Source organism: Nerophis lumbriciformis, linkage group LG29 (genome assembly GCF_033978685.3).
Source record: "Nerophis lumbriciformis linkage group LG29, RoL_Nlum_v2.1, whole genome shotgun sequence".
NCBI classification, from domain to species: Eukaryota; Metazoa; Chordata; class Actinopteri; order Syngnathiformes; family Syngnathidae; genus Nerophis; species Nerophis lumbriciformis.
In genome coordinates this window covers 23149142-23168467 of record NC_084576.2, presented here as the reverse complement: position 1 = coordinate 23168467, position 19326 = coordinate 23149142, and the positions used below count along the sequence as shown (strand labels likewise).

The window sequence follows — 19326 nt, the reverse complement described above, 5'->3', positions numbered from 1 at the left end:
ATGAGTTAGCTCACTGCAGGTGCAACTGGGTATTTACATGCCTACAAGTGTTCTTGCTTTAAACCGGAAGTAGAAGTGCCGTTCCTTCTTCTAGCCGTCCATAGCGTTACTAGTCGCATGGACTTTTTATTCATCGCTCCGAGCAACGTTCGTTTTACAATATAACTAAAACAAATCTCACTTACTAAACATTCCTTACAAAAAGATAAACCACAGTCATCTTGAAAACTTGATACTTTGAAAAACCTTTCAACTAAAGTAGGGAATTTAAAAGTACATGGGTCCAGTTTATTTTTATCGTAGTATTGTATGATGACAACCCTCTAAACAATATGCATGGTTACAGTCTGGTAGTGTTATACTGTCGTGTGGGAAGCAGTACCTTCTCTCCGGTGCTGATGCTGCCACAGTGCAGAGCGTTGATGTCCTCGCGACACTTGTCCATGAAGCCGCAGATGAGGCGGTAGTCGCTGAAGACGATGGTGGTCATCTTGGTGATGTACTGGCTGCACTGGTAGTCGCTGATGTTGCCGCGGTGATCCACCAGGCAAGACACCAGGTAGCCCTTCCCCAACTCCTCCGCCGCACACTCCTTGATCTAAAGTGACACAAAAAAACACATGCAGGTAAAAAAAAGGTCCTCTTCTGGGCGTGATTTAGTCTTTCAGGGAAGCAAGTTTGTTCAGGAATCGGGTGTCCAAAGTGCGGCCTGCAACTAATTTTTTTAACAGCACATTTTACAAATGCTATGAAAAAAAACATTAAAAAGTAGAATAAAAGAGCAAACAGGTGAAATGCAACAATAAAAAGTTGCAATGTTGACTAATAACACAAAACTGTTTTTTTCTTTACAATTGTCATTGCTCAAAAAAGAATAATGAATCAAATTCAATGTTTGGAATTATTGACCTAATCAAGGCTTCAATTGCGTCACATTAAACATTCAAATATTTGTTGGGTGAAATATTGCATATTTTGTGCGTTATTAAAACAAAGTTTGCTTTGCCAAAAAGGGCATAAATTAAACTAACAAATATGACACAATAACAAAAACGTATAATCGACTGATAGATCTGAAGTTGATCTAGAAACTTATGATAAAGTTTAAAAAAATAAAATAAAATAAATAATGAATTATTGGCATATTCAATTGCTCCAATTACATCACATCAAATATTCCTCTTTAACTAAATTTGGGGACAATATTGACATTTTGTGTTTTTGCCATAAAAAAGTATGACAATTTTTTTTAACACTTTTATGAGTGGGGCCCCTTTTGGATCCCCCCAATTTTTTTTTTTTAAACAGTCATTGCTCAAAAATAATAATTAAAACCAATGTTATGGATTACCGTACTGACATATTCAAGGTTCCAATTACTTCACATTAAATATTACACATTGACATTTTTTTTACAACAATATTGATATTTTGTGTTTTTTCCATAAAAACAGGGTAATGACAAAAAAGGTAAAAAACAAGACAAAAAAAACATGGAAAAAATAAAAAACTTGGAATCAACAGATAGATCTAAAGTTGATCTAGATATTAAAACGTTGAAAGTATAAAACATAAAAAAAACAACGTATTTTTAACCCTTTTTGAGTGGGACCCTTTTGGATATGCAATAATTTTAGGTTTTTTTTCTAAATTGTCATTGTTCAAAAAATAATAATGAATTAAAACCCAAAGTTATGAATTATTGACCTATTTAAGACTCCAATTACTTCACATTAAATATTCCACTTTGAAAAGGTTGCATAATTTGCGTTTTTGCCATAAAAAACAGGTTTACAACAAAAAAGGCAACCCCCCCTCCCTAAAATCATGGAAAAAATAATAAAGCTTAGAACCGACAAATAGATCTGAAGTTGATCTAGAAACTTAAGTGTTAAAAGTTATAAAAAAAATAAAAATAAAACAAATAATATAAAAAATACAAATTTTAACACTTTTATGAGTGGGACCCTTTTGGATCCCCTATCATTTTAGTGGGATTTTTTTTAACTGTCATTGCTCAAAAAAAGTGAATCAAAATGAGTGTTATGAATTATTGCCTTATTTAAGAATCCATTAACTTCACACTAAATATTCCACACACACACTATTTTGTGTTTTTGCCATTAAAAACACAGGGTTGTAAAAAGACAACCCCTTACCCCACCAAAAAAACATGAAAAAATAATAAAAACTTTGAATGAACAAACAGATCTAAAGTTGATGATTAGACTTAAGGGTTAAAAGTTTTTTTATTTTTAACACTTTTGGATCCCCAATCATTTTTGTGGTATTTTTTTTTCTAAACTGTCATTGATCTACAAATAATGTTATGAATTATTGACCTATTTAAGGATCCATTTACTTCACATTTGAAAATATTGCATATTTTGTGTTTTTGCCATAATAAACAGGGTATAAACATGGCATAAAACATCAAAATAACCTTTATTTCAACAATTATAGCTGAAATTGTTTTAGAGACTTAAGAGTTCAATTTAAAAAAATGTACCGGTATATGACCTTTTTTAAACATGCTTATGCCTGAGAAAAATCTCAAAACATGAAAATAATAAAGCTTAGAATCGAGGAATGGATTTGAAGTTGATCTAGAAACGTAAGCGTTGAAAGTAAAACAATAACATTTTTTTATTGTTTTTTAAAAAGACACTTATGAGTGGGAACCTTTTTTAATACCCAATACTTTTAGTGGGATTTTTTTTAAACTAATTGCTCAAAAAATAATAATGAATCAAAATCAGAACAGATCTGAAGTTGATGATTAGACTTAAGCGTTAAAAAGAAAAGAAAAGAGAAAGACTTATTTTTAACATTTATGAGTGTGGCCCTTTTGGATCCCCAAGTTTTAGTGTTTTTTTTTTGTTTTTTTTTAAACTGTCATTGCTCAAAAAATAATGTTGTGAATTATTGACCCATTTAAGGATCAATTTACTTCACCTTTGAAAATATTGCATATTTAGTGTTTTTGCCATAATAAACAGAGTATAAAACATAAAAATAACCTTTATATCAACAGATATACCTGAAGTTGTTTTAGAGATTTAAGCATTGAATAAAAAAAAAAGTATATATATATATATATATATATATATATATATATATTTTATTTTATTTTTTTTAATTTTTTTTTTTACATTTTTATGCCTGAGACCCTTCCGGGTCCCCAACTCGAGGGGAGCCCTAGAGGTTAAAAAAAAAAAAAAATCTATATATTGTATTGGTCTTGAAAATGAGAACTATTAAAATAGACTCCGCATGCTTTGATTGTTCAGGGGGAAAAGTCTAGACACCCCTGGTGTAGATTCTCAGTCTGCAAAAGGGGCGGAGCTAGTGACTGACCCCAGAGATGGTGGACCGGCACACATCCACGGCAACGGACTCAAACTTGGGGTCGGTGGTCAGGTTGTATTTGTAGTTCCACAGCAGCTGCAAGACAGAGAAGAGAAGAATAATAAAGACGCCTGACCTGCTGGCGGTGCGAGCATAGCAAAGTGTCACAGGGCTTTCCTTGATTTGCCCCTAAAGGTTGATGAAAACACTTACATGGTTGCATTCAGTAGCGATCTCGGTGCCCTGAAAAAGAAACAAAAACAATGACATTCTGGAACCATCTTTCCGCTAACTAATGTGTTCTTTACAGCACTTCGATCATGAGGAAAATCAGAAATCCATAACTCTGGTGAGACATTCTTAGACAAAATGACTTTGAGTTATCGTCATTCCCAGATAAACATGCGCATCGCACTTGGTATCCATGCTGGGATGCCTTCAAGGTCAATAACGATAACAATGTTGACAGATATGTATCCTCGCTGACAACAAATACCTACGTACGATAGTGATACAAGTTGATATTTCAAAGCCAAGCACAAAAAAACAGGCCATGTTATGACATCTTGCTAAATAAACAGGACTTTGCCTATGTAGGGCAAAATTAAATAAATAAATGTTTTGAGTTATTCCTTGCCCTGATGTGGGATCTGAGCCGAGGATGTCGTTGTGGCTTGTACAGCCCTTTGAGACACTCGTGATTTAGGGCTATATAAGTAAACACTGATTGATTGTTTGAAACGTTTTTCACGATTATTTTGGGTAAGCACTCAATTTATAGCGAAATAGCTTGGCTTCAAGTTCCACATTTGCAGCTTCGAGTCGATTTCACCGCACTCTCTCGGTTTCCGTCTGCTCCAACGTTTCCCCCTCTTCTCCGTGCTCGCTTCTGGAAGCAGCAGTTAATCCTCTGTATACTCAGCTTCAAAAAGATAAGATTGGGAATCCTCATTTGTCCCAAAAATAGTCGTCTTCGTCATTCCCAGATAAACATGCGCATCGCACTTGGTATCCATGCTGGGATGCCTTCAAGGTCAATAACGATAACAATGTTGACAGATATGCATCCTCGCTGACAACAAATACCGTACGACAGTGATACAAGTTGACATTTCAAAGCCAAGCACAAAAAAAAACAGGCCATGTTATGACACCTTGCGAAATAAACAGGACTTTTGCAGCCAACTTTCCTTCTAAAAACAAGAGATCTACGTAGGGCAAAATGAAATAAATACATTTTTTGAGTTTTTCCTTGCCCTGATGCGGGATCTGAGCCGAGGATGTCGTTGTGGCTTGTGCAGCCCTTTGAGACACTCGTGATTTAGGGCTATATAAGTAAACACTGATTGAAACGATTTTCCCGATTATTTTGGGTAAGCACTCAATTTATAGCGAAATAGCTTGGCTTCAAGTTCCACATTTGCAGCTTCGAGTCGATTTCACCGCACTCACTTCCGTCTGCTCCAACGTTTCCCCCTCCTTTCCGTCCTCGCTTCTAGAAGCAGCAGTTAAACCAGCGTATACTCCGCTTCAAAAAGATAAGTTTGTGAATCCTCATTTGTCCCAAAAATAGTCGTCTTCGTCATTCCCAGATAAACATGCGCATCGCCACTTGGTATCCATGCTGGAATGCCTTCAAGGTCAATAACAATAACAATGTTGACAGATATGTATCCTCGCTGACAACAAATACCGTACGACAGTGATACAAGTTGACATTTCAAAGCCAAGCACAAAAAAAAACAGGCCATGTTATGACACCTTGCTAAATAAACAGGACTTTTGCAGCCAACTTTCCTTCTAAAAACAAGAGATCTACGTAGGGCAAAATGAAATAAATAATTTTTTTGAGTTTTTCCTTGCCCTGATGCGGGATCTGAGCTGAGGATGTCGTTGTGGCTTGTGCAGCCCTTTGAGACACTCGTGATTTAGGGCTATATAAGTAAACACTGATTGATTGAAACTAAGGCTGAAACGACGCGTCGACATAGTCGACGTCATCGGTTACGTAAATACGTCGACGTCGTTTTTATGCGTCGACGCGTCGCATATTTACGTCACACTGCCGTCATGGCGGAGCGCAAAGCAGACGATGCGAGCGGTGCGAGGGGAAAAAAGCACGCCAAAAGTCGTCAAAAGTGTGGGAGTATTTCAATAAACGGCCTTATAATGTTGTAGCGGCGAACAGCTGTCTCGTCAGTTGACGCGCGAGCTCGCAACCGTGGCTGTTTAGCAACCAGCCAAACCCCACTTAATAAAATTATATTTTATCTTAGAGCACATCCGCATCCCTATTCACCTAGGCAACCCCAGGAAATGTATATAATTCGGCATTATTTCGGCCAGTCGGCTTATATGATCAGAGCCGATCAGTTTACGTTCACGCGCAGGTATAACGCGGCGCACTCCCGTCTCATCTGTTGGGGCACGAGCCCAGTAATTAGACTGCTTTGTCAAATCAAGGAGTACAAAAGACGCCAGCGCAGAGTGGAAAAAGGTTTAGTTCATTACAGATAACCAAGAGTTGTGCCAAAAGTATGTAAGATTTAATATTTCTCTTCGTGGGTGTGGCGCACTTGTTGCGCTGGTGAGATGGGGGGGGGGGGGGAGTTGTGTGCATGTAGCGTGCTTAGTCTGGAGGCTAAATACACACAGTGTGTTATGTAACTGTTGTTTAGTGTTGATATTCTTTGCTTAGTTTGATAAATGTTGTAGCAGTTTGCTTCATCAGGAGGGTGAAGTCGCTCAACTTCAAGTGTTGGATTTAAGTGTGTTGGATCATTGGCTGCTGGTGAGGCAATAGAAAAAGGGGCATTTTTCTACCAGTAGACAGCGTTTAAGATTGAGTGTTTCACTGCTAAATTAATAATATATTTATATTGAATATGGATTTTAAATATGTATCTAAATAGGTGGTTAATTGGTTAGGTATTTATGTATTTGCATATTGGGTTTTCTGCTGCATGTATCTATTGTGTTTCTGGGTTTAAATGTATTTTACATGTATCCTGGTGCATTTATGTTGAGACAATTTATTTAAAATCTGTTTTAACTTAAAGGGAAAATATGTGTCCATTTTCTTGCACTTGTTTAATGGTTAAGAGTTTGATAGCCTAATTAATAATTGTAAATTATGGTATTGATAATTGATTGATTTTTTACAGCATGTTTATCTTGTGGTGTTTTGTCCTTAAAGGTTTTTCACCTACTAAAGAAGCTAAAAGCTACTAAATGCTACTAAATGCTACTAAAGACAGCTAATGACAGCTAAAGAAACTAAAGTCTACTAACACTGCTAAAGACTGCTAAAAAGACTAAAGAAGAAAAAAGAAGCTGTTTCTTTGTTGGAAAAACTGTTGCAAACTAAAGGAAAATAAAAGGAATAAGTAACTACGGTCTGGTCTTTTGAGTGAAATCCAGAAGCCACATTCAGCATTGGTACATCCCTTCAAGTGTGGGATAAGCACAGCGAAAAAAGCAAAACACTTGACAGTTGTTGTATGCACACTGTGTCGAGCGGAAATGGCCTATCATAGCAGCACAACGGCTATGAAGGAACATTTGAAAAGAAAACACCCGACAGCGTTCTTGCCATCACCATCAACTAGTCAATCGTCCGCGTGAGTATACGTTGTCATCATTACACAAAAACATGAATGTGTCATTTGTATCTGCGTTGTAAATTCATAAACTAAAACACTGTTTCGCTCTGAGAGGCGCGTTTGGCGTGCCTGTTCAGTGTTTACAAAGACGCGCTCCTCTTTAACGCTAACGTTAACTAGTTGTGCAAATACCTTTTACAACATTAACAGTTACATATACTATGTACAAACCAACAATTAACTTTCACTTTAATCATACTATCATTGTTGTGTTATTAAGCAAAATAAGCAATACTTTTACTTTTGTTGAAATGTTTACACTGTTACAGAATATTTCCTTTTGCACTTTTTTGTATTGGATGTTTATCTTTATTTTTGCACATTTTAAAGCAAAATAAGCAATACTTTTACTTTTGAAATGCTTATACTACTGCAGAATATTAAGATTTGCACTGGATGTTTACTTTTATATTTGCACATTAAAAAGCAAATAAGCTACTTTTAATTTTGTTAAATGTTAAAAGTTTTAAATGTTTACATTGTTACAGAATATTTTGTCATGTTGTTGTCAATGTTGACTGAGTGGCCATACTTTTTTTTTTTGTAAATAAAAGTCATGCCTTTTGAAAAAACTGGCCAACATTTATTTTTTCATCTTCATTTTAAATAAAAAAAATAATCGGTAAAAGGAAAAATAATCTATAGATTAATCGAAAAAAATAATCTATAGATTAACCGATTAATCGAAAAAAATAATCTATAGATTAATCGATAGAAAAATAATCGTTAGCTGCAGCCTTAATTGAAACGATTTTCCCGATTATTTTGGGTAAGCACTCAATTTATAGCGAAATAGCTTGGCTTCAAGTTCCACATTTGCAGCTTCGAGTCGATTTCACCGCACTCACTTCCGTCTGCTCCAACGTTTCCCCCTCCTTTCCGTCCTCGCTTCTAGAAGCAGCAGTTAAACCAGCGTATACTCCGCTTCAAAAAGATAAGTTTGTGAATCCTCATTTGTCCCAAAAATAGTCGTCTTCGTCATTCCCAGATAAACATGCGCATCGCACTTGGTATCCATGCTGGGATGCCTTCAAGGTCAATAACGATAACAATGTTGACAGGTATGTATCCTCGCTGACAACAAATACCGTACGACAGTGATACAAGTTGACATTTCAAAGCCAAGCACAAAAAAAACAGGCCATGTTATGACATCTTGCTAAATAAACAGGACTTTTGCAGCAAACTTTCCTTCTAAAAACAACAGATCTATGTAGGGCAAAGGGAAATTAATACCGTATTTTTCGGACTATAAGTCGCTCCGGAGTATAAGTTGCACCGGCCGAAAATGCATAATAAAGAAGTATCAAAACATATATAAGTCGCACTGGAGTACAAGTCGCATTTTTTGGGGACATTTATTTGATAAAAGCCAACACCAAAAATAGACATTTGAAAGGCAATTTAAAATAAATAAAGAATAGTGAACAACAGGCTGAATAAGTGTACGTTATATGAGGCATAAATAACCAACTGAGAACGTGCCTGGTATGTTAACGTAACATATTATGGTAAGAGTCATTCAAATAACTAACATTATACGTTTACCAAACAATCTGTCACTCCTAATCGCTAAATCCGATGAAATCTTATACGTCTAGTCTCTTACGTGAATGAGCTAAATAATATTATTTGATATTTTACGGTAATGTGTTAATAATTTCACACATAAGTCGCTCCTGAATATAAGTCGCACCCCAGGCCAAACTATGAAAAAAAACTGCGACTTAATAGTCCGAAAAATACGGTACATTTTTAAATAGTTACTTAAAAAGGTAGGGATGTTCCAATCAGGGATGTGTTAGGACTGGGCGATAAAACAGGATAAATAAAAATGTGTTCGAAAAAATATTTGTTTACTTTTTCGTGTGATGAGAGCGGTTTCTACACAGCTAGCCAGACAGCGTATGTACTGTAGTTGTACTAACACGCATGACGTGCTGCGTGTATCATGATCAATATAAAGTGTGACTCCCTCGATGGACAGTTGTCTGTTTGGTCCAGCTGGCTGAGGACATTTTTCCCAGGGTTAGGGTTAGGGTTAGGGTTAGGGTTAGGGCTCCGGAGCCGCGGGTTGCCGACCCCTGAGCTAGCGGCATCATAGCCAACCTTCATTGTATTGCTTTTTTTCAGTTTATTCCAAATTACATCCTGTATTTTCTCCATTGTGGGATACATAAAAAAAAAAGTCCATCCTATTCTCAATGAATGGGTCAAAGTGCGTCTTTTTGCGACGGTTTATTTTTGACACATTATAAACATTTTCTGCACGTTCTTGACCAAAAGTCTTGCTCCTCCTCCTCGTCCTCCGATTCCACGTATACCAAACCACAGCCACTGACTGCACACACACACACACAAAAATGTTGTGGGTGTAAAAGCCACGCCACGCCTGCCGCGGAGCCTTTGTCGCTGGACACGACATTACACCCCCACAAAAGCCTTTGACTATGCTCAGGTTGTGACAAACATGATGTATGTCCCTGCAAAAACCACAGTCGGTACATTTCCACGTACTAAGTTAGGAGCAGTTCTTCTGGTTTACACGCTAATTTTTTTTCTGCCTAAAAATACTATTAAAAAACACAAAAAAATTATAAAAAAGTGGAACAACAGAGCAAACAAGTGAAAAGTAACGAGAAAACGTTGCACTTTTGACTCCAGTCACACAAAGCCATACAGGCTGTATTTTACTTTAAAACTGTCTCTGACCTAAAAATAATAATGAATCAAAATCAATGTTGTTATGATCTATTGACCTATTCCATGCTCCACATTCTTCACATTAAATAATCCACTTTGAAATAGTTTGGGGGAAAAATGTTGCGTATTTTGTGTTTTTTTACATAAAAAAACAAAGTTCTCTTTGGCAAAAGGGCATAAAAAAAAAATTAATAATAAAAACTTACAATTGGTGGAAAGAGCTTAAATTGATATACAGAAGATAGGTTGATTGGTAACACTAAATTGGCCCTGGTGTGTGGATGTGAGTGTGAATGTTGTCTGTCTATCTGTGTTGGCCCTGCGATGAGGTGGCGACTTGTCCAGGGTGTACCCCGCCTTCCGCCCGATTGTAGCTGAGATAGGCTCCAGCGCCCCCCGCGACCCCAAGGGGAATAAGCGGTAGAAAATGGATGGATGGATGGATATAAATATTGAGAGTAACAAAACAATATGACTTATTAACACTTTTATGAGATGGGGCCTTTTTGGACCACCAGGAATTTTAGGGTTTTTTTTGTTATTTTTAAACAGTCATTGCTCAAAAAATAATGAATAAAAATCTATGTTATGAATTATTGATGATTTAAGGCTCCACTTACTTCACATCAAATATTCAACTTTGAAAAACTTTTTAGGGGGGAAAATATTCCATATTTTGTGTCTTTGCCATGAAAAAGGGCGTAAAACATAAAAATGAAAAAAGAAAACTTTACATTAACAGATATATATATATATATATATATATAAAGATGACTTAAGCGTTGAACAAAAAAAATATATATTAATCTGACTTTTTCATGACTGAAACCCTTCCCTTTCCTCGGGTCGTAACTTGAGAGGAGGTCTAAATGTTAAAATGTTTTGATATATTTGTATTGGTTTTAAAAATGAACAATATGAAAATGGCCCCGGCATGCTCGAATTTTTCCGTGTGCGGCCCTCAGTGGAAAAAGTTTGGAGACCCCTGCTTTAACTCCTACTTCACATTTGAGCCAACACCAAGGAGTTACATGGGCAGTATTGGTCATATACCGATGCTGATACTTCACAATTTCAATATCACTGTATCATTCCATTTTCAATCACAATTATATAGCTGGCGGTGTAACAGTATCAATAAAATAATGCAAATTTCCTGCTACTGGCTCTGAATTCAAGCCTTTGTTTTTTGCACCCTTAAAGTCGTCTTATTTCCTGAGTTTGTAAATAATAACCAAAACGACAAAATATTTGTTTATTAAAAATATTGATTAACCACTGTGGTACGACTATATAATTATATTATACTTGGTATCGTTACCGTTTATATTCGTATCAATACGCCCACCTTTGTTTACATTCAGGAGCTGTAGCTTGGGGTTAGTATATCCTCCTACCTTTCCTCATTAAGCTATTCCTCGTCCTCCATTGATAACGATACATGTAAGAAACAAAGTTTACAAAATTTTCCAACGCTTTCACCTCCGCAGCTTATAAAACGGTGTGGCTAATTTATGAATTTTTCTTTGCTATCGCCCATAATGTTTCGTATTCAACAAAAAGTTTTCGTATTACACCGACAGACACTGAAAAGGTGTTATTGTTTGTGCTATGGCGCCATCTTTTGTACAAGTTCACTCACTGCAGGTGCTGCGTGTTGACATTCTATTTCCTGTTTCGTGCCTTGACCCAGAAATATTACTTTCCGTACCGTTTCTGCTCGACAGGATTCTTCATTCATCCTTCAAAGATACATTTGCAAGTTATACAATATAACTAAAACAATTCTTGCCAAACCGTCCCATGTGTGATGTCTGTAGGAATGTTTTCATGCATATTTGTACCGATTTAAAATCGGTACAAATATCAGTAAAATGGAATGAAGCTAGCGTTGTTAGCATTAGCTAATATGCTAGTTCAGTCCAGTTTATTTAATTATATAGCACATTTTAAAAACAACCCCAGTCGGCCAAAGTGCTGTACAGACATAAGAAAAGGGGCACACAGTGTCACATTTACATTGTGACACAAAAGGATGAATAAAACACAATTGTAAAATATACCTTAAAAGTAGTGCAGAATATATCACCTAAAATACTAAAATGTAATAAATAAAAAACGATAAAACTATAAATAAAAACAACCAAGAATTAAAACATGCTAAAATGTTTACGAGTGTCTGTGTTAGTATTATTATTCTTTTTGTATTGTTCCGGTTTCGCAAATTCACCAAAACGTCACCGTGGAGTTATTGAGTCTTTTTAGCTGATTGGAGAGTTAAATTCCGCAGCTAATGGGTCCATGACGATGACTACTGTTTTGTTTGAAGAGCCATTTTACTGCCGTATTACAGGCACCGTTTGGAAACAATTGATGTATGCAAAAACATTTACAAAATATTTCTGAGTAAAAAACTAATTTTACAATGTATTAAACATTGAAATACTAGCTGTCTCTCAGATTTTTGTTACGCTTAAAGTTGTGAGCGTGATTTGAGTTACGGGCCTCCAAACAGCCGATCTCAGGCGTGACTGCCCGCAGATCGACACAATCCTGCCCTCCAACTCAGAAAGTTAGAGCAAAGCGGAAGAAGCGGACGATGGAATCGAAAAAAATAAAAGATAAAACAGATGTCCCACAGGTTGGCCGACCCAACCCCAAACATTTATCCATGAAAATATCGGATTGCATTGCGATATTTTGGATTCACCAAGCAAGGAGAGATCATCGAATGAGAGCAACGATGAAAATGTACGATTTCTGATGGATTCGGCTGAGGAATCTTTTGCAAACAACACTTTAATGTTAGTCTCTTTCTTCATTACTGTTATTACGGCCGACACAATGCCATAAGCAGGGGTGTCAAACTGGTTTTCATTGAGGACCACATCGTAGTTATGTCGGCCATCAGAGCGCCGCTTGTAACAGCGAATAATATATGAATTTGCCATTGCATTTGTATATCATATATATATATTATTATTATTATTTACCGGTATGTAAACTGTAGAAAATACTTGTAGATTTTCCAAGAAAAAAATGGCAACTCAGTCACCAGAATTGTACTGTAATAAAAAAGTATTTTTACATCATATTACGGTAAATGGAAAAACAGTAACACCTTTTTTTACGGGAAAAAACTGGCAGCTCAGTTGCCAGAATTCTACGGTAAAATCTATGGTGGTTTTTACAGAGCTTCCAGTTGTTTACTGTAAAAAAGGTGGTACCATTTTATCCATTTCTAGTAATACATTGTAAAAACAACAGTAGACTTTACAATTAAAAAAAAAACTCAGGTGATAGAATTTTACCGTAAAAAAAACAGCGGTACCATGAATTGATTAACGTGGACCCCGACTTAAACAAGTTGAAAAACTTATTCGGGTGTTACCATTTAGTGGTCAATTGTACGGAATATGTACTGTACTGTGCAATCTACTAACAAAAGTTTCAATCAATCAATCAAAGCGGTAGAGTATTTTCAATGTACAGTGCTGTGAAAGGCACCATTAACTTTACTGTATTGTCATTTTTTCAGTGTGCAATTTCATGAATAACTTGTTTTAAAATCGTAAGTCAAGCAGATATATAGGTATTTAGTTTTATTTTAACCAACAGAAATTCGAAAGCATAACATATTTGTTGCAATTATGGATAGGGCTGGGCGATATAGACGGAAAAGTATATCTCGATATATTTTTACTTAAACTCGATATTCGATATATATCTCGATATATTTTTGGGTGAAAGCATACATATAAAGACATTCATTTTTGAGCGATATTCAGTGAAATTGAAGCGAATGACAACTGTACTGTAAACAGTCAGTGACACTTTTATTAACTTGGCTAGTCAGGATGGGTATCAACAGCTCAGAAAATAAACTGTTTAAGTAGTACAGAATTACATAACATAAATAAAATAGATATAATATTATTTCCACGTAAAATAAATAACATAGCTGCGCAAATAATACAAAATGTATCAAACTCAGATACAAAAATACATTTGCAGGCAGGGTTCAGGCTGCGAGTCGGCCCTTTGGATATAGTCATAGTTTTTGCGTCACTATAAAAAAAACAATTATATACGCTATGTCATGTCATAAACAACAGAGCCAGGATTTATGGCTCTTTGAAGGGAGCCGGATCCCGAGGAGCTGTTCCTTTCAAAATATTGGTTCGTTATTATAGTTTTTTCCTTTATTTTAACAAGGAAATAATCACTAATTTCAGTAGCCCGTGGGGGGGTGGGGGTGGGGGGGGGTGGGGGGGGATGGGGGGGGGGGGGAGAACAAGGAACACAACAAATAAGCGGCGTTTGGTCATCCATCCATCTATTTTCTACCGCTTGTCCCTTTCGGGGTCGCGGCCCAAGCAGCATTTGGGCGGAAGGCGGGGTACACCTTGGACAAGTCGCCACCTCATCACAGGTCATTTTAATGAGAAATAAATTATACCGATATTTTCTTAATTCATATCTTGTTTAAAAATATATCGATATATCTTACAAACTCGATACATCCATCCATCCATTTTCTACCGCTTGTCCCTTTCGAGGTCGCGGGGGGTACTGGAGCCTACCTCAGCTGCATTCGGGCGGAAGGTGGGGTACACCCTGGACAAGTCGCCACCTCATCACAGGTCATTTTAACGAGAAATAAATGATACCGATATTTTCTTAATTCATATCTTGTTTAAAAATATATCGATATATCTTACAAACTCGATACATCCATCCATCCATTTTCTACCGCTTGTCCCTTTCGAGGTCGCGGGGGGTACTGGAGCCTACCTCAGCTGCATTCGGGCAGAAGGTGGGGTACACCCTGGACAAGTCGCCACCTCATCACAGGTCATTTTAACGAGAAATAAATGATACCGATATTTTCTTAATTCATATCTTGTTTAAAAATATATCGATATACCTTACAAACTCGATATATCGCCCAGCCCTAATTAGACTTAGACTTCCTTTTATTGTCATTCAAATTTGAACTTTACAGTACAGATAAGAACAAAACTTTGTTGCATTAGCTCATGGTAGTGCAGGATAAAAGAGCAATAAGGTGCAGAAATAAATAAATAGATTACTGTACAGATAAATATATTGCACTTTTGCATATGCATCCACGTTTATGAATGTATGTTATATTGATGGATGTATATTGTTTAATAATATGAATTATTAATATTAATTAATAATAATAATAATTAGAGATGTCCGATAATATCGGACTGCCGATATTATCGGCCGATAAATGCTTTACAATTTAATATCGGAAATTATTGGTATCGGTTTCAAAAAGTAAAATTAATGACGAAAACGCCGCTGCACGGAGTGGTACACGACGTAGGGAGAAGTACAGAGCGCCTTTGCATTCCGGCCCAGTCACATAATATCTACGGCTTTTCACACACACAAGTGAATGCAAGGCATATTTGGTCAATAGCCATACAGGTCACCCAGAGGGTGGCTGTATAAACAACTTTAACACTGTTACAAATATGCGCCACACTGTGAACCCACACCAAACAAGAATGACAAACACATTTCGGGAGAACATCCGCACCGTAACACAACATAAACACAACAGAACAAATACCGTATTTTTCGGACTATAATTGGGAGTTTTTTTCATAGTTTGGCCGGGGTGCGACTTATACTGAGGAGCGACTTATGTGTGAAATTATTAACGCATTACCGTAAAATATCAAATACCGGTAATATTATTAAGCTCATTCACGTAAGAGACTAGACATATAAGATTTCATGGGATTTAGCGATTAGTAATGACAGATTGTTTGGTAAACGTAGAGCATGTTCTACATATTATAGTTATTTGAATGACTCTTACCATAATATGTTACGTTAACATACCAGGCACGTTCTCAGTTGGTTATTTATGCCTCATATAACGTACACTTATTCAGCCTGTTGTTCACTATTCTTTATTTATTTTAAATTGCCTTTCAAATGTCTATTATTGGTGTTGGGTTTTATCAAATAAATTTCCCCAAAAAATGTGACTTATACTCCAGTGCGACTTATATATGTTTTTTTCCTTCTTTATTATGCATTTTCGGCCGGTGCGACTTATACTCCGGAAAATACGGTACCCAGAACCCCTTGCAGCACTAACTCTTTCGGGACGCTACAATATACACCCCCCGCTACCCCCCCACCTCAACCTCCTTATGCTCTCTCAGGGAGAGCATGTCCCAAATTCCAAACTGCTGTTTTGAGGCATGTTAAAAACAAAAATAATGCACTTTGTGACTTCAATAATAAATATGGCAGTGCCATGTTGGCATTTTTTTTCCATAACTTGAGTTGATTTATTTTGAAAAACCTTGTTACATTTATTAATGCATCCAGCGGGGCATCACAACAAAATTAGGCATAATAATGTGTTAATTCCACGACTGTATATATATCGGTATCGGTTGATATCGGAATCGGTAATTAAGAGTTGGACAATATCGGAATATCGACAAAAAAGCCATTATTGGACATCTCTAATAATAATAATAATAATTATGAATAATATTAAAGTTTTAATGTACAATTTCCTGCAGTACATATATTTTTTCTGTAATAATGGGCATAAATACATTTAGTGAGAAAAAAATAAGGTACTTATAATTAACTAATTAAGAATTGGACAATATCGATGTTGGCAAAAAAGCCATTATCGGACATCTCTATCATTTACCATTTGTAAGTGTTGTGTAGTAAATGTTTAGTTGAAATAAAAGTCTTATAGTATTTACTATACTAATAATACTTTGTTTACTGCAGAATGTTTGTGATGAAAAGCAAAACAACTAAATAATTTTGAGAGGAAAAAAAGTAGTTCTCTCTACTCACACAAAACTTACCGAAAAAGAAGCAAAACCATGGCCCTAAAATCAGGTAAGGGCCGTAGCATGGTTTACCTGTACTGTTGCACCTCTAGTAAACACAATTATAGATATGAACAAAATGTTAGCATATATTACAGTGGAAGTGTCTGTTACAAGATACTGCAGTAGTACACAGTAGTGATGCAACGGAACTCGCTGTATATAATCGGTTGATATCGGAATCGGTAATTAAGAGTTGGACAATATCGGAATATCGACAAAAAAGCCATTATTGGACATCTCTAATAATAATATTATAATTATGGATAATATTAAAGGGGAACATTATCACCAGACCTATGTAAGTGTCAATATATACCTTGATGTTGCAGAAAAAAGACCATATATTTTTTTAACTGATTTCCGAACTCTAAATGGGTGAATTTTGGCGAATTAAACGCCTTTCTAATATTTGCTCTCGGAGCGATGACGTCACAACCCCATTTTCTCAAACACCGCGTCAAATCAGCTCTGTTATTTTCCGTTTTTTCGACTGTTTTCCGTACCTTGGAGACATCATGCCTCGTCGGTGTGTTGTCGGAGGGTGTAACAACACGAACAGGGACGGATTCAAGTTGCACCAGTGGCCCAAAGATGCAAAAGTGGCAAGAAATTGGACGTTTGTTCCGCACACCTTACCGACGAAAGCTATGCTACGACAGAGATGGCAAGAATGTGTGGATATCCTGCGACACTCAAAGCAGATGCATTTCCAACGATAAAGTCAAAGAAATCTGCCGGTAGACCCCCATTGAATCTGCCGGAGTATGTGAGCAATTCAGGGACAAAGGTCCTCGGTAGCACGGCAAGCAATGGCGGCAGTTTGTTCCCGCAGACGAGCGAGCTAAACCCTCTATCGACCCTAGCTTCCCTGGCCTGCGGACATCAACTCCAAAACTGGACAGATCAGCTTTCAGGAAAAGAGCGCGGATGAGGGTATGTCTACAGAATATATTAATTGATGAAAACTGGGCTGTCTGCACTCTCAAAGTGCATGTTGTTGCCAAATGTATTTCATACGCTGTAAACCTAGTTCATATTTGTTAGTTTCCTTTAATGCCAAACAAACACATACCAATCGTTGGTTAGAAGGCGATCGCCGAATTCGTCCTCGCTTTCTCCCGTGCCGCTGGCTGTCGTGTCGTTTTCACTTGCATACGGTTCAAACCGATATGGCTCAATAGCTTCAGTTTCTTCTTCAATTTCGTTTTCGCTACCTGCCTCCACACTACAGCCATCCGTTTCAATACATTCGTAATCTGTTGAATCGCTTAAACCGCTGAAATCCGAGTCTGAATCCGAGCTAATCTCGCTATAGCTTGCTGTTCTTTCCGCCATGTTTGTTTGTGTTGGCTTCACTATGTGACGTCACAGGAAAATGGACGGGTGGTTAAAATCAGGCACTTTGAAGCTTTTTTTAGGGATATTGCACGATGGGTAAAATTTTGAAAAAAACTTCGAAAAATATAATAAGGCACTGGGAACTGATTTTTAATGGTTTTAACCATTCTGAAATTGTGATAATGTTCCCCTGAGTTGGACAATATCGGAATATCGACAAAAAAGCCTTTATTGGACATCTCTAATAATATTATAATAATTATGGTTAATATTAACGTTTAAATGTGCAATTTAATGCAGTACATATATTTTTCTGTAATAATGGGCATAAATACATTTAGTGAGAAAACATAAGGTACTTTATTGAAGCATATTATTTCCAAAACGTTAGCGGGCCATTTAAAAGTATGTTGCGGGCAAAATGTGGCCACCGGGCTTTGAGTTCGATACCTGTGCCATACGGAATGTTCCTAAAGTGACACCTCGGGCACACAAAGAGACTATTTGTTGTTATTGCACCGCGCCGAACTGAGCCACATAGTTTAGTGGTTCGGGTAATACCTTCAAATATGTAATACGTTAGTTATTATTTGGACAACGCAGTGACAAAGTAGCAACTGTGGGATTAATGATTGGAGTTCCGCGTGACGTTGTCTGTGTGCTAGCATGTGGCTAACTGGGCTAGCTGGCACACCCTCGCCTAAATCCCCGGCATTTCTCCGGCTGACTCACATCCTTCTTGTCCTGTAGACACTCGAGCACCGCCAGGTTGTTGTTCCAGGACTCCTTGGTGCACAGCCGCGTCAGGTCGTCCCTGCACACCGCCTCCTCGGACAACTTCCAGCCGGTAGAGCGCTTCCTCGGCGCCGAGGCCCCGGCGCCCAGGATCCTCTCGGCGGCTCCCGCGTTCATCACGGCCGGAGCCGCGCCACCAGGCTGGTTCTGGAGGCCAGCGGCATTGGACCGGGCTTTGCCGAGGCCGGTGTTTTCGGCTTGGGACGGGTAGAAAAGCGGCAAGGAGCAGATGAAAAGCAGCAGCAGAGGAACACGTACACAGTCCGCCATCTTCGCTCAGCCTGCTGCTGCGTTCAGGGATATCTGGGATTTTGACCACCGGAAGTTTTCTCTCCAGGCTGCGTCATGAATACTTAATGAGCACGTGTGGGTTCAAGCTGCCAGTGGTCCAATCACAAAATCCCTTAGGATATAGTCATTGTTTTTGCGTCACTATATAAACCCAATTAAAGACGCAATGTAATGTCAAGCATCGAATTTTAACCTTTTAAGGTCAAGGCAAGTGTTGCCTTTAAACCTCTTACGGCCCAAGCTGTTTGTTTACATGTTTTTTTTTTTTTTTTAGAGATGTC

The 19326-nt window shown here is 37.3% G+C and overlaps 1 protein-coding gene across 2 annotated transcripts in view; it reads right to left on the bottom strand.

The window, feature by feature from the left end:
- The window catches only part of glg1a (golgi glycoprotein 1a), a 44816-nt gene extending 25758 nt beyond the window's left edge, over nt 1-19058 (bottom strand). For both annotated transcript variants that reach the window (XM_061924722.1, XM_061924723.1), the window contains exons 1-4: nt 18692-19058; nt 3562-3591; nt 3358-3444; nt 383-598 (exon numbers count right to left, since the gene is read on the bottom strand). In XM_061924722.1, coding sequence (XP_061780706.1) covers nt 383-598; nt 3358-3444; nt 3562-3591; nt 18692-19024 — 666 coding nt within the window. In that variant the 5' untranslated portion in view covers nt 19025-19058. The remainder of the gene's footprint in view (nt 1-382; nt 599-3357; nt 3445-3561; nt 3592-18691) is intronic.
- Between the last annotated feature and the right edge of the window lie 268 nt (nt 19059-19326).